This window comes from Lepisosteus oculatus, chromosome 3 (assembly GCF_040954835.1).
Source record: "Lepisosteus oculatus isolate fLepOcu1 chromosome 3, fLepOcu1.hap2, whole genome shotgun sequence".
NCBI lineage: Eukaryota > Metazoa > Chordata > Actinopteri > Semionotiformes > Lepisosteidae > Lepisosteus > Lepisosteus oculatus.
In genome coordinates this window covers 16,525,494-16,540,951 of record NC_090698.1, presented here as the reverse complement: position 1 = coordinate 16,540,951, position 15,458 = coordinate 16,525,494, and the positions used below count along the sequence as shown (strand labels likewise).

At 36.5% G+C, this 15,458-nt stretch overlaps 1 protein-coding gene across 2 annotated transcripts in view; it reads left to right on the top strand.

The window, feature by feature from the left end:
* rai14 (retinoic acid induced 14) overlaps nucleotides 1–10,943 on the top strand; it is a 67,558-nt gene extending 56,615 nt beyond the window's left edge. For both annotated transcript variants that reach the window (XM_015340250.2, XM_015340249.2), the window contains 7 exons: nucleotides 1,091–1,189; nucleotides 1,594–1,707; nucleotides 4,445–4,546; nucleotides 5,127–6,749; nucleotides 7,023–7,172; nucleotides 7,820–7,885; nucleotides 8,532–10,943. In XM_015340250.2, coding sequence (XP_015195736.2) covers nucleotides 1,091–1,189; nucleotides 1,594–1,707; nucleotides 4,445–4,546; nucleotides 5,127–6,749; nucleotides 7,023–7,172; nucleotides 7,820–7,885; nucleotides 8,532–8,609 — 2,232 coding nt within the window. In that variant the 3' untranslated portion in view covers nucleotides 8,610–10,943. The remainder of the gene's footprint in view (nucleotides 1–1,090; nucleotides 1,190–1,593; nucleotides 1,708–4,444; nucleotides 4,547–5,126; nucleotides 6,750–7,022; nucleotides 7,173–7,819; nucleotides 7,886–8,531) is intronic.
* Nucleotides 10,944–15,458: the final 4,515 nt, after the last annotated feature.

Sequence of the window (15,458 nt, the reverse complement as noted above, 5' to 3'; positions counted from 1 at the left end):
TCATTTGAAAAACCATCATTCCAATGATGTATTTAAAGAATATGAGGCAGCTAGCATTAACTAGAAAACAAAAACAGTAGCAAGTGCAGCGACACCTATCCAGCAGGCATTTGAAAATTGCAGAAAATTTGCCAAGGACAGTCTGAAGGCTAAAGCAATCACAGACAAAATCATGGAGTTTATGGCACTTGATGACCAACACTTTTCGATTGTGGAGGATCAAGGATCCGTCAACTAATTGAGCATTTGGAACCCCATTATACTCTCCCAAGCCGCCGCGACTTGTCTGATGTTGCCTTGCTGGCTCTGTATGATGTTTTCACCACAACATCATCGGTGTCTGTCTCAGCCGCAACAAGCAGTTAATTATCAGTAATCATTATCAGCCCAGAAATTCCATATCGGTGCATCCCTACCTAATATTTCTGATTGTTTCCTGCTTAATGGAGTGGTGGACTGCTACAATGTGCAGTTAATCAGGGGCTTTGTAGCAGCCTTTTAGTGTCACCAAAAAGTTGAGTTTTTTTTACACTTTTGATTGTTTATACAATAATGAATAGTAGGAGTAGTAGGTAGGGTAGTAGGACTCACCTGTGGGTTCCAATCCCAGGTACGACATTGTTTTTGTACCCTTGAACAAGTTACTTCACCCTTATTGTGCCAGTATACTCCCAGCTGTATACAGAAAATGGGTGTAACTGTAACTTGCTTCAGTAAAATATAGAACTATCCTTGAGCTAAGCATCATTGAGGATCGGGTCTCTGTGTTAAATAATATGCTCTACAGTATGTTAATGAATGTATGAGGTTTGTTGTGGCAGGACTCTTCAGGTCCTGAACTTTGAACTTTGGTGGCATAGATATGATCTTTGGTCTGTAAAGCTAAATAAGTAAAGGGAACAAAGCAGACTGCCATCCTGCAGACCAGATATACAGAGTGTTGGTCTATCTCCAGTCAATTCCTATTGCAGCCTTACGATGAATATTTACCATTAAATATTGTTCAATTCAGAGATTAAGATGGATGGATTGAAAGCTGCGGACATCATGAATGCAGTACAATAGTAATTAATATTTTCTTTCTTTACAGAATTTCCAGCCATGTGATTTTTCTTCCCCACCTTTTGTGACTCCATCACAGACCCCTTTCATGAGTAATGATGATTCATTCACAGAACTGCACATTAAGGTAATCTTAATTCCATACCCAGCTGCTTTCAATTCTGTGGTTAAAACAAATGTTTGTAGTTTTTTCTAACAAATTTTATAATTCAATAGAATGCCTGTTACTGGACAGGAGTTCTTGTTTTGCCAGTAAGTATACTATAAACAAAGTACTTTAGCACCTGAAATAGTGTAATATGACTGATTGCCCGCAAATTAGTTCAGTGTGTCTGCCTGAATAAGAATTGTTACTTTTAGTATGTAAAACTTGTAATGATAAAGCAAAAGCTGTGATTTAAGTAATACAAGCAGAAAGTAATAAGGAGTACACGCCATGATATTCTACTCTTCTGTTATTCGTTGTTAAATCATGGACTTTGGGGTATTTATTTTATACAGTTGTATTTATACAGTATTTTATCATTGAAGCAAGGTGAACTGAAAAACACTGTGCTTGAAGGAGAGATTGAGAAGTTGCAGGAAGAGAGGAATATGCTGTTACAGACTATTCAGGATTTGAATGTAATTCTTAACCACAACCAGGCAAGTACCTTTCTTAAGCATTAAACAAAATTGCACAAAAGGGGCATTTTGCTTAAACATATTTGACTTCTGTCCATAGAAAGCTTGTTAAGTCTAAGAGAAGTCAAAGAAGATACCAGCAGCACTGCACACTGAACTGCTTTTAATGCAATTTGCCTTCCAATGAACAAACTGGTTTCTTTTTCCAGTTTATCCATCACTGAAAATAACTCTCTCACCCTGAGTAAGATTAAATATCTAATTGTTGCTGGGAACTTACACCTATCACATATTGTCCCAAGGTGTTTTTTGATCTCAGTGTAAAGAAACTCTCTTAATGAATCTTAAGGCTTGGTGTGATTGCTATGAAAACATTAGAGAAAGCATCTAATACAGTAAGTTTATCTATGAGGCATGTTTTTTATTATTTTTAAAGAAATGGTACAGGTTTTAATGATCAGGAAAATATTTTGTTGTTGTGCTGTATAAAGTAAGCCTATAACAGTGATTGTTTTATATTTTACCAAATACAGTGCCTTGCGAAAGTATTCGGCCCCCTTGAACTTTTCAACCTTTTGCCACATTTCAGGCTTCAAACATAAAGATATAAATTTTTTATTTTATGTGAAGAATCACCAACAAGTGGGACACAATTGTGAAGTGGAACGAAATCTATTGGATTTTTGAAACTTTTTTAACTAATAAAAAAATGAAAAGTGGGGCGTGCAAAATTATTTGGCCCCTTTACTTTCAGTGCAGCAAACTCACTCCAGAAGTTCAGCAAGGATCTCTGAATGATCCAATGTTGTCCTAAATGACTGATGGTGATAAATAGAATCCACCTGTGTGTAATCAAGTCTCTGTATAAATGCACCTGCTCTGTGATAGTCTCAAGGTTCTGTTGAAAGCGCAGAGAGCATCATGAAGACCAAGGAACACACCAGGCAGGTCCGTAATACTGTTGTGGAGAAGTTTAAAGCTGGATTTGGATACAAAAAGATTTCCCAAGCTTCAAACATCCCAAGGAGCACTGTGCAAGCGATCATCTTGAAATGGAAGGAGTATCAGACCACTGCAAATCTACCAAGACCTGGCCGTCCCTCTAAACTTTCAGCTCAGACAAGGAGAAGACTGATCAGAGATGCAGCCAAGAGGCCCATGATCACTCTGGATGAACTGCAGAGAACTACAGCTGAGGTGGGAGAGTCTGTCCATAGGACAACAATCAGTCTTACACTGCACAAATCTGGCCTTTATGGAACAGTGGCAAGAAGAAAGCCATTTCTCAAAGATATCCATAAAAAGTCTCGTCTAAAGTTTGCCACAAGCCACCTGGGAGACACCCCAAACATGTGGAAGAAGGTGCTCTGGTCAGATGAAACCAAAATCGAACTTTTTGGCCACAATGCAAAACGATATGTTTGGCTTAAAAGCAACACAGCTCATCACCCTCAACACACCATCCCCACTGTCAAACATGGTGGTGGCAGCATCATGGTTTGGGCCTGCTTTTCTTCAGCAGGGACAGGGAAGATGGTTAAAATTGAGGGGAAGATGGATGCAGCCAAATACAGGACCATTCTGGATGAAAACCTGTTGGAGTCTGCAAAAGACCTGAAACTGGGACGGAGATTTATCTTCCAACAAGACAATGATCCCAAACATACAGCAAAATCTACAAAGGAATGGTTCACAAATAAACGTATCCAGGTGTTTGAATGGCCAAGTCAAAGTCCAGACCTGAATCCAATCGAGAATCTGTGGAAAGAGCTGAAAACTGCTGTTCACAAACGCTCTCCATCCAACCTCATTGAGCTCGAGCTGTTTTGCAAGGAAGAATGGGCAAGAATTTCAGTCTCTCGATGTGCAAAACTGATAGAGACATACCCCAAGCGACTTGCAGCTGTAATCGCAGCAAAAGGTGGCTCTACAAAGTATTAACGCAAGGGGGCCGAATAATTTTGCACGCCCCACTTTTCATTTTTTTATTAGTTAAAAAAGTTTCAAAAATCCAATAGATTTCGTTCCACTTCACAATTGTGTCCCACTTGTTGGTGATTCTTCACATAAAATAAAAAATTTATATCTTTATGTTTGAAGCCTGAAATGTGGCAAAAGGTTGAAAAGTTCAAGGGGGCCGAATACTTTCGCAAGGCACTGTAACTAAATCTGTGTTTTAATGGTAGTCCTCTGAAAAAAAAATACTTATGGACAGTTAAACCCAAAGAATCACACAAATACTTATGTTTTAAATATAGTATATGAGGTCTTTTTAAAGTGTTAAAACAATGGACAATGCTACAAAAACTTGTTTAGCCAATACAGAAGCAGAAATGTCATCGATTAAAGGATGTGAAACTTCAGTGCCTGCTTTTGCATCACAACGTTCTGTGTTTATGCAATTTTAAATCTCTGCAACTCTTTTTAGTTCACAGTAGCGTTTAGATAATATAGCATAAGAAGTGTTTTTTTTTGCATGATTCTATAGCTATTGAATAAAATATATTCAGTGGTAACAAGAAGTAAGCAGCAGACAGAATACAAAGAGACATTTCTTAATGTCTGCTGGTGCAAAAACATTATAATTACAATTAAACATATTTTTTAGGTCTGTGTCAGCATTGGAAGTTGAAAAAAGAGAAGCTAGTAACTATCTGGGTTGAAAGCACTGAGAGGCTTTTCTGTATTGTTAAAAAGTAACTTTTCAGTTGCCTATGTAATAAGCTAGACCTGTTTTTACTTCTCCTTGTTCACATAGGCGGAACTAAATGGAAATGAAGAAGGGAATCTAGTAGCAGTATTACAAGCAAAGATTGCTTCTCTTTCACTGGAACATCAGCAGGTGGAAAACATTTTAAAGGTAGGCTTATCAATAATTGCAAGGTTTTGCTTGGTAAATATTGCAATTTGATTTGTAAAGTGTTTACAGATGTACAAGTGTACAAGATCTTTTGTAGGCCAACAGTTTTTCACTGCATGCAGCAACTTTGATTCTGTTAAGGGAATGAAAATACAAATAGTGGCAATCTATTTTTTGCTCCTGGTTTGTCCACAGCATAGCACCATATGTTATCAAATGAGATTGGATGTTCACTCCGTATTATTTAAAAAAAGTATAAAATGGGGCTGTATTTTGGCTACAGGGCTTTCGTTGTTTAAGAGATTGGGTCCACACAATTAAAATGTTGAATACTTGATTCAGTTAATCATAGAACTGACTCAAAACTTTTCTAAAGTTTGAAATTATTTCATGCTCAGGTGTCATTCAAAAATGCCACAAACAATGCTACTGTAAAATAAAAAAATAAAAATACTTAAGCTTATTTATAATTATTTACATTTAAATCTGTTTATGTATTCATTACCATTTTAATGTTCAAGACATAACAGTCCTTTAAAAAATAAATTCTTCTAAAATCTCTTCTGTTTGGCTCTCCAAGAGGCCGACCCATCAGAGTGAGGAAGACAGTCAACACGGTGAACAGGAAGGCTCTCGTCCCAATAGCTTTGACTCGAATGCTTCATACCACTCCACTAAGGATGATTTTGACAAGTCTGTGGAAGCCCATGACATGCCAGCAAAAGAAGATGAAGAAACTGTTTCTGAAGAGCCTGCCTTAGGTTCTAGCTCTACTTCTGTAGAACAGGAAGATCCAGGGAAGTCAGTGAAAATGGAGAGTGAAGAAGAGATTAAAGTTCTTCGGGAGGCCTTGCAGCACCTCCAGTTTAAACTTAGTGAGTCTGAGCTGGAGAAAAAAACTCTACAGGCCAAACTGTTACCTGGCTCTGCAGATGTTCTCCAGCACAGTCCAGACGAAGTGTCTGAATATGTCTCTGAACTTAGGGACAAAATAAAAGAGACACAGAGCAAATACGAGGATGCAATGAAAGAAGTGTTAGCTCTTCGCGATGAAATGAAGTCAGAAGCAGTTGTTTCTGAAGAAGACAAAGCTGTTCCCAACATGCAAGAATTGAAAGAGCTATATGACAGTGAAATTAAACATCTGAAGGACAAACTTTCGAGAGCTTTGCAAGAGCAGGAAAGGGATGCCAACTTGATAAAGCAGTTGGAAAGCAACGTGGAGTCAATGGGTAATAGGTTATCGGCAGAAGAATGCGAAGAAATGAAAAATTCATACAGCATGCTCATAGAGAACATAAACCAAGAGAAGGCCCTGCTTCTTGAGAAATATAAAGAAGCACAAGAAGAAAATAAAATGTTACAGGATGCCCTGAGAGGTACAGTACCTGTGGAATCAGCTGCCAAAGATTTTGACGATATGAAAGCAGAAATGAGCCGGACTATTGATGGGCTGCAGAGACGTCTGCTTGAGCTATCACATTCATACAGTGAAGCAAAGAGTGAGCTGAGCAGTGCTCGAAATAAACTCGCCACCTGTGAGAAGGAAACTGGGCTTAATGAACAGAAGCTTGAAGAATACGTGACAAAGGAGCACCATGATAATGTAATGTTGGATTTTACTCAAAAAATACAGAAGATGCAAGACAGTCTGGCAGAAACAGAGGCCAAGTACCGTGAAGCATTGAAAGAAAATACAGTACTTAAGGAAGAGGCTGAAAGTGAAAAGCAACATTCCGTGAGCCTCAGCGACCATACGCAAGTAGTTTCTTCTCTTGGAAATGCCATCAAAGAGTTAGAAGCCCAGGTGGACAAGCTAAAAGAGCAGCTTTCTCAGAAGGCACTTCAGATTGACGCATTACAAAAGCAGCTCTCTGAGAAGATCAGTCTACAAGAAGACTTGGTACCCAGAAGTACACATGAGGGGCTGAAGAATACCCTTGAGAGCGAGATAAAACAGCTAATGCTAGACCTACAGGAGGCCTTGAAGAAGCAGGAGGTGCTGAATAGAGAAGTTTCCCAAGCAAGGCAAGAAGTTAAGGAAGCCAGGAATGAAAAGCAGACCATTCAGGGAATAGTAGCATCTAAAGATGAAGAGTGTGATGAGCTGCGGACCAGGTGTAGGGAGGCCCAAGAACTAATTTTTGATTTGAAGAAACGTGTTGAGTGTCTCTCTAGCCTTGAACAAGACAAAGATAAAAAGGTAAATAGTTATTTTATATTTTATTGCCTAGGGCTAAGCCATGTAGAAAATGCAGTAAGATCCAACTGGAATCCTCTGATTTGAGATGCTTAGTCTTCTCTGTCATTCAGTCTTGCAGCAAAGTCTGTTGTTGTAGATATGTAGACTTAAATAGTCCAACAGTTCTTTTGCTAGTCTTGTAATATACTTTATCATGCTATTCTAGTGGCCCACAGACACGTACTTTCATCTACTTTCATTTAGCATTATTGAAAGACTTGCTGTTTTGCACAGATTGAGGAGTTGACTAAGGAAGTCGTCAAACTAAAGGATGCGTTGAACAGTCTCTCCCAGCTGTCCTACACAACAGGAACCCCAAAGAGACAGAACCAGCAGATGGAGTCTCTTCAACAACAAGTGAAGCAGCTGCAGTTCCAGCTTGCTGTAAGTGTTTTGAAATTTATAAGATGTTTGTTTTATCCATAATGTGAATCTTCTACTAATATTGGTGTTAGCAGCCCTGGTTGTGGAGAGCCAAAGTCTTTTAGGTGCTACAAGAAGCTTAAAATGATCAACGAGTAAATCCCCAGAAATTACCTTAGCTTTTGCTAAATAAGTAAATAAAGCAGTTATTGAAGTTTAATCCATCAGACAGCAGTGAGAATTGGTAACCAGAGGATAACTTGGGTGCAGAGCCCTCGATTACAATGTTCTGAAGATCAGGTTTACCACAGATGTTTCATTTTCTCCTTTGTAGCATTAGTGAGCAGACTGTTACATACAGTTGTGGAAAACATTGTTCTTGACGCAACAGAGCAACAGCATTGAGAGACCTTTCTTGTACTATTTTCGTAAGATCAAAGTGTCGGAAATCAAAACAAGGGCTCAGTGCATGATCTGTGCAATTTAATTTTTAGGTTAACCATGTTCTTTTTCAATGATTATTTTGAGAAGCATAGAAATTACTGTAACCAGAAAATGCTCAATGTCTTTGTTCTTTTAAGTGGGCTCTCATATCTGTTAATAGCATAGATGAATGATTCCCCCCTTTTAACGTGTTAAATTCAAATTATTTTTCTTTTCATTTACAGGAGTCTAAAAAGCAACACCAGGAGATTGTGTCTGTTTATAGGATGCACCTTCTGTATGCTGTCCAGGTTAGACTTAATTTTTACATTAATTTACACAGAGATGCATTCTCCATTCTCTTCTTCTACTGCCAGTGTTTGTGCCTAGGAATAGCCCTTTTGTAATGTCAAGTTCGGTCAGGTATTACAGAAGCTAAGGTCACCCCAAATGTTATTCAGTCCCTATCCTGCTTTTTGATTTGTTCCAGTCTGCCTTTTAAAACATGCATATGCTGATATACAAGCAACAGTGTGGTGCAGTGGTCAGGGTTAAATGTATGACACTGCTGTTGTACCTTTGAGCAAGGCACCTCACTCAGGTTTTTCCAGTAAAAACCCCTAGTATGTACTGTAAATGGTTAAAATTGTAAGTTGCGTTGGATAACTGCATTTTCCCATTAAAAAGTAACGATGAGTATTTTTTTAGATTATAGTGGTTGGTGTGTAGGAGATTTAATTAGTATTATGCTGTATGAAATCCGTGGCATCTACATCAAGATATTGAGTTCCTATTCCAACTAAAACTATTCCAATAAAGAACTCTGGAGTCTTTATTTTATGTGCCGGACATTATTAGTTATTCAAGTACATGGAATTGAAAGCTCATGCGACAAAAAATGCTGCTGAAGGTGGTTACTTTTTTGTAATTATGACTGTTTTTCATGTCTGTTCACAGGGTCAGATGGATGAAGACGTCCAGAAGGCTCTGAAACAGATATTAATGATGTGCAAGCTGCCGGCAGAGACAAAGTGAGGCTGCTAAAACCAAACCAGGAGTTACACTAGACTCTGGGACTCATGAGACCATCCAACAGACAAGCACATCTTCTGTTTCTGAGTCAAGCGAGACCCTCACTGTGTGTTTTTAAATCCGTCCTCTATAAAGTGCAGCACGTTTGTGATGTGCATGTTAGAAACAGAAACCTGGGTATTACAGACAGACAGAACTCTAAACTTGTTAAGATTCTAAACTACTTAGACTTAAAGAGTCTAAACTACTATGAATTTCAATTCATTCTCTGACATACAAGTAGGTAAAAAGGTAAAATAAAACTACATCCCTTGCCCACGTTCTGATTCATAACACATACCAAAATATTTGACAGATGAAGCTCTTCTGAGGAAGCCCTTTAAGATCTAATTAGAATATTATATTTTCTTTGTGTAAAAGGAATTTGCAGTATTAATTGGTCAACTGTACAAATATCCTTTTTATCATTTAACAGATATTTTCGTTAGAAAATATTGTAATTTATTTTTGACATTTCAAGAGTGCTGTAATGGCTTCCATAAAAGCAAACAGGCACATTAAAAGGTTAAGGCTAAAATGAAGACCTGTCTCTATGAACCACATTTTTCTAAAGAAAGCAATATTTTCTGGAAATTAGCATGTTCTAAAGTTATTCTGCTTCTCTCGTGAATGCTAACAAGGAATTACCACAGTGATACTTTCAGACCGAAAGGTCTGTAATTGTTTTGTCATATTTTAATGCCATTCTCTACCTTGCGTTGTTGTCCCCCTTGAACAAAATAGCATGCTGTGAAAGTTATTTTTTATATTCTGATTTGTGATACCTTCAGTGTGTATCATGTTTTATAATGCCTTTTGAAACAACATGCAATAACAGAATTTTGACATTGATATTTGTGTAAAATCTGATGAATTAACTATTTATTATCGTGTACTTGAATAACTACCTACAAGCATATTGTACTCTTTGTAGAAAATGGTGACCTTATTGTACAACTTAATTGTAGAATTTCTTAAGATATTGATCAAGGCATACAGTATGAATTCTTGTTACAGCACTACACTGAGATGTTTTTCATTTATTGGATTTTTTTGTTCATACCTACAATATATGAACAGTATGTATTTGTCCACATACCATCATTCTTTAATTAATTGGCTTAAGGCACCAAATCCGAACTACAAAAATATCCTTTATTGATATTTTCTGTTACTGGGAGAACATTTGGGTGATTTTTTTTTAATTAACCATTAAAATGCATCATGACAGCATTGCTTGTCAAACATAAAGCTCTGAATTAAGATCTTTATTCAGACAATGTTGCATGTTTATAGAGCCAAAATTTTATTTTTGATACATTTAATGATTTAGATAAGTGCTAAATATGTTGAAGAAGAAAATGGTATTTCTCCAAAAAATATTTTTCAACGTGTATTATCTTTGCACTTTTTTTCCCCGTTTCAAGTTTCATTTAAGGAACATAATAATATGTTTACATGCATACCTGCAGTCAAATTGGATGATGGGAAGACATATTGATGTCATATTGGCCTCAGATTTGATGATCCTGGAACAGCATTGCTAAATGCGTAAGGAATTTGTTTTTGTAAACTGCCACTGGGATTTCTTTTTCAAAAAAATATATAGCACTTAAGGCATTTGCTTTAGTTAATATTACAGTAGTCTATGTATTTGATACAGTATGTTTTGAAGCAGGAATTTTGTCATGCAGATTTTTGAACATTTCAGCACGTTTTTACTGTTTTTTTTATAATGCCAAAACTTGCTCCTGCATTTTTTTTTTCCCCGATAAGATATGACTGCTTCTTCTGATAGGAGGTACACAAAACTCTGAACGCTTAAATTTTCCAAATCAGTTTTCCTACAGGCTGTCATTCTGCAGAGTATCTCTGTCTGGAATTAATAATGCCATCTTAATAAAGCTTACAAAGGAAAGGTTTCCTTGCATAGCAAACCTTTTTTGCCTTAAATTTATGCATGCATTCCATTCTGAGATGTAGCGCAGAATGTTCTAGTGTGGCCGAGGTGCTTAAATGACTGGTCATGTGACTGCTGCCTCTGAAGACAGCAGAAGTGCTCACTGCTTTAAGTTTGTTTACAAGTGTTTGCCATGGACAAAATAGCTCTCCCACTTCGTGGTTATATAAAGTACAAGAACTAATGTACATTGTATTGGTATTTCAAAAGAAGGGATTGGTCCTTTTACTACTTCCTATTTTTATGGTATTGTAATAGAAACAAAATCTGATATTTTTGTCAAACGTCTTTCTTAACCTGCCAAGGATTTTCTGCTAAATAAAATTTGGTAAATTTGATTTTGTTTTTTTCTTTGGTATTGAATGTACTGCATATGGGTATTCTTTGGGAGATTTCTTAAATGAGGGAAAACCATTCAGGTTATCTAGATTGGATACAATCTCAAATGCATGTCCTTTTGGTTTCCTTTTGTGTTTCACTTTTGATTCTGACATAGTCCACTGATTGCACTTTACCAATATGTTTTGAGAATTTAGAAATGTTTGAATCAAGTCCACATGTTATCTTCTCACATCAAAAAAAGATCAGCGTCTTCTTTTAGTCTGTCACTGTAGGAAGTATTTTTAAGGACCGGTATAATTTTAAGTGCTGGCTAAAAATGTGTGGTATAAATAACATTAAAAAATAAATTATTCAGGTAACGGAGTCTAATGGATTGTTAGTGAGTTACACAAATGTAGTGCAACACAAGAGAAAGCTCTATTTTACTGTGTGGAGACTGAATAGTAAAAAGGTTTGAATCCACATATCACATGTTAAGTGTTGGAGTATATTCACACAGTAAGGCATTACAATAACCTGGAGCTTGACTGTTCATTGCTTTATGCATGAGGTACAGAACTTTAAGGGATTGTCTACAGTACATTTCAAAGGGAGCAAGTGCAATTTACAGAGTATTGGAGTTATGTGCTGATACAGATTAGTATTAATTAGCATCCATGTTGTAGAAATCTGTCCATGCTAAAGTCTATCAAGTCTCTTAGTAAGTGCACCAGTAAGAAAGGAATTATAGTAGTATATGGCTGATACAATAAATGCACACATCAATATTTATCTGTCAGATAAGAGTAAGGACTATAATCAAGCAATGTAATGCTGACATTCCTAACATGAACTTCAAATGGCAAAACTGAGTCAAAAGTAAAACCAAGATTTCTGTCAAAAGTTTAATTTCAGCACTATTGACAGCAGCACTGACTGCTTAATTGCTAAGCAATGTTGGTAACCTGTAAGCAGAATTTCAAACCTGTCAAAATGTTTGTTGTGAAACAAACCATGGAAGGGACAGTTGCCCTATCATGCATTACAATCAACACAGGAAAGAGTACTGAATTGAAATACCACAGCAATTCATAGGTGCAGGTTTAAGGTTTATATATATATTTTTTGTTTCTTGCAATTAGCTCTGAAGATGTCAAGAAATCCCTGTCTTGTTGCTGCATTTACAAATTTTGTACATAAGTTTACTATTCTTTCCCAGCACAGTTTTCTTTATAAAGCAGCATATACTGTGAAATATCAATGTCTTGTACTTGAACATTCTGAACGCTTTGGATGAGAATAATGGTTGGCCTTTAGCCTGATGTAACAAGCAATGGCTTTTTTCATATTCTGGAACACTGCAGCAAACAGAAATTAGACACACTTCCTGCTGTGTCCAAATTGAACTGGATAGGGCCATGTGAAACGCAGCTTTTCAGCCTTCAAATTGTTAATTTAATCTCTGTTTGATCTACGTAACTGTTGTCTGCTGTATCTAAGAAATTTCGACAAGCAAAATAACAGATGCCTCTTAACTTCTAGTATTCTGAAGCATTAATTATTTTTATTATATTCCTTCAGAAATACCCTTTAATTCCAACTAAATACTACCACCTGCATGTGTTTTGTTCCTGAATCTCATCTGTGTCCTCTTGCATAATTTCCTTCAGCCCATCTTTGCGCTCAAAACCCTATCAACGGCGATGCTTCTTCAATTTGAGAACCAGGTGAAAGTCATTTTGTAGCAGCAGGGAAGAAAAGGCAAAATAATCATGTTCTTTGAAGTGGTATGCTTTGACAGCAGAGTTTCTAGAGCATCCACATGTTCTAAAATCCTGAAGTAGAGAGTGATAGGCTTTGAAAGACTTTAAATGAAAGGAGTAATCTTAAAATGACATATTGTGCTGCATTTCATTTTGTTTTCCACTCTTAAAATGTGTAAAAGGAATTTAATAAGTATTAGTTTAAAGGAACTGAATCTCTGCAGTTACAAGCAAAAAAAAAAAAGTTCAAATTCCTTTAATGTTTTGACTAAAGTCAACCTAATGGTTTACTTGATTCTTTAAATTAAAACAAAAACATAAGAGCACAAATGAATTTGAAGAGGAAGTGTATTTGGAAATGATAACAGGAGGCTTTTTTCACACAAAGGGTGATGTGTGTGAAGCATGAAAGTGTGCCAGTCTCCTGGGAGCCATTTTCAGAAGATGCTGGTTGAGATTGTTGGATAAATAAGCTCCTGACTCCACACAGAAATAATGGCCTGACGATGGGCGAGTCATGATGGGTGACTCTTGTTATTGCTTTAATAGCAGTGAAGATCTTGTTTTTTTGAATGTAGAATGTCGGCCACAGATTAAATCTAAAATCCCTCAGAACTTGTTTACACTTGCGAAAATAATAATAGCAAGCAAAAGTAAGTCAACAAATGTTTCATTAGCAATGGTATAGAGTTCTCGGTCGTGTATCAGTTATTTCTACATTGAATTAGTTAAAATGTAATTAATAAGAGACTGCTCTCTATTGGTCCATTGCTCTCTGTTGTCCAGACATGAATGAAAAAACTGTTTTTTCTTTATTTTTTGAATCACCCAATAGCCAAGTGGTTTGTCTAAGTAGTACAAAGCATAAAATAGCAATCTAGAATAGCCTGACTGATTGATAACTTTTGGGTCCTGAATTTGACTAAGCCCTGAGACCCTTGTCTGTATGAAGTTTTTTCCAGGTGCTTGAGTCTCAGGATCTGTTGTCTATGCTAATCATGATCTCTAAATCATCCTTGATGTGTGTGTCCTGTAAAGGATACATCCAGAGTATAATTAATCCTGACCTTGTGTTAAGCTTTAACTCAATACAGTCTGGACTAAGTGGTTACTGAAGGTGGATGGATGAATTCTCTCACAATCTGATAAGATTTGGGGATGCTAAAATGTTTAATGATTTCACTTTTTTGTTGGTGTTATTACTAGGAAAGGGCCTCTTTTGTGTAATTTCTTCAGAAAAGCTATTTTTTTCTCTTTTCCCGTTAGCATGATGAATTCCCTAATGTAGCAGATGTTACTGGCATAAGGATCTCATATTCAGGTTAGCATAGAAGGTAGCCATCTATTATGTGAAAACATTAAATGAAAAAACGATTCACTCCAGACAATGGTATGCAAGTGCTTCAAGGCTCTAATAAATAAAGATCAATTAGTATGACAGGGCAAGCTCTGCCAAATCATAAGGAATTATGAGGATCTAATTACAACTGTATAATTCCCACCTGCTCTTTCTTTTAGACAGGTGGAAGTCATTAAAGCACAAAGGAAGTAAAATGGAGTCTGGAGCAATGACATAGAGTAACACAGTCAGTCCAAATATAATCAGCTTGAAAAACAGTTGCTCATGTCATTGGGGAATTTTTACCTTGTATTGAAAGTGATTAGATATACAGCTTAGGTTTGAGCAAAATATGCATCAGGTACAAGAGCTCTATAAGTTGAAGTAAAAGATATCTAAGTGAAATATATCTTAAAGGTGGAAAACCTCCCTGCGCGACCTGTAATGTATTGTTTGGCTAAGAATCCATCTCCGTGTTTCTCTGATTCAGCAGAGATGCCCATAATCTTGGCAAGGAGTTGTCCTCACAGAACAATAGCAGGTAATCAATATAACACTGAAAACACAGTAGGTATGCAGAACTGTATGCACAGTCTTTCCCGAGACCATTTACAGTACAGCTGTCTTGAAGCAAAAATCAGTTATTTTCAAGTTAAATTTATACTAATTTTTAAATTAAGTTAATTTATAATCTTTTATTCCATTGATTTAAAATCACTAAATTTTTTAAAACATTTGTCAGTAGACTTGGGTTCATAGAAGTCAAGGGTAACAGAAACTTGTGTATTTTTTCTAGAGTTGTGCTTGCCTTGCAAGAAAACATTTATTAGTGTTTAAAAATTAATGGAGAGGTCACTTAAATGTAAGCTTGTGAACTTTGACACTCTTACTTTTCAAGTGGTACTGTGTGTATTTTCTGTTCAATTCACACACATCAGTTATTTCAAGCCACACTGAATGGATTGTTGTTTTTGGAAACAGGGATATTTCAATCTATATTTCTGGAACACAAAATCATTGTTCCACGCTATTCAACCTGGAGGTACTATCTGCTTCAAACTTAAAAACACATTTCAGTAAACTCCAAAGAAAATTACAGTTAAAAAACCTGCATGGTTTTCCTGTTTCCATCAGTTGGAAACATCTCTACAACTCCCCTTACAAACAAATTCTGCTTATAAGACAGCATAATTGATGACCTTCAGCTATATGACTATTTGATCTGACTGCAGTAACTGAATCAATGACTGTTGATAAGTAACCAGCTTCTCTCCAGAGCCTCAGGATTTAAAATAAGAAATTCTCTTTGCAAATTTCAGAGGGAAAACACAAGAAAAACTTTTTGAAGTACAGTAAAATACACTATAAAATGATGAATATCATAGGCTTTCTCAATCCAAGTTGTCCTGCTAATGGCTGATATGTCAAGA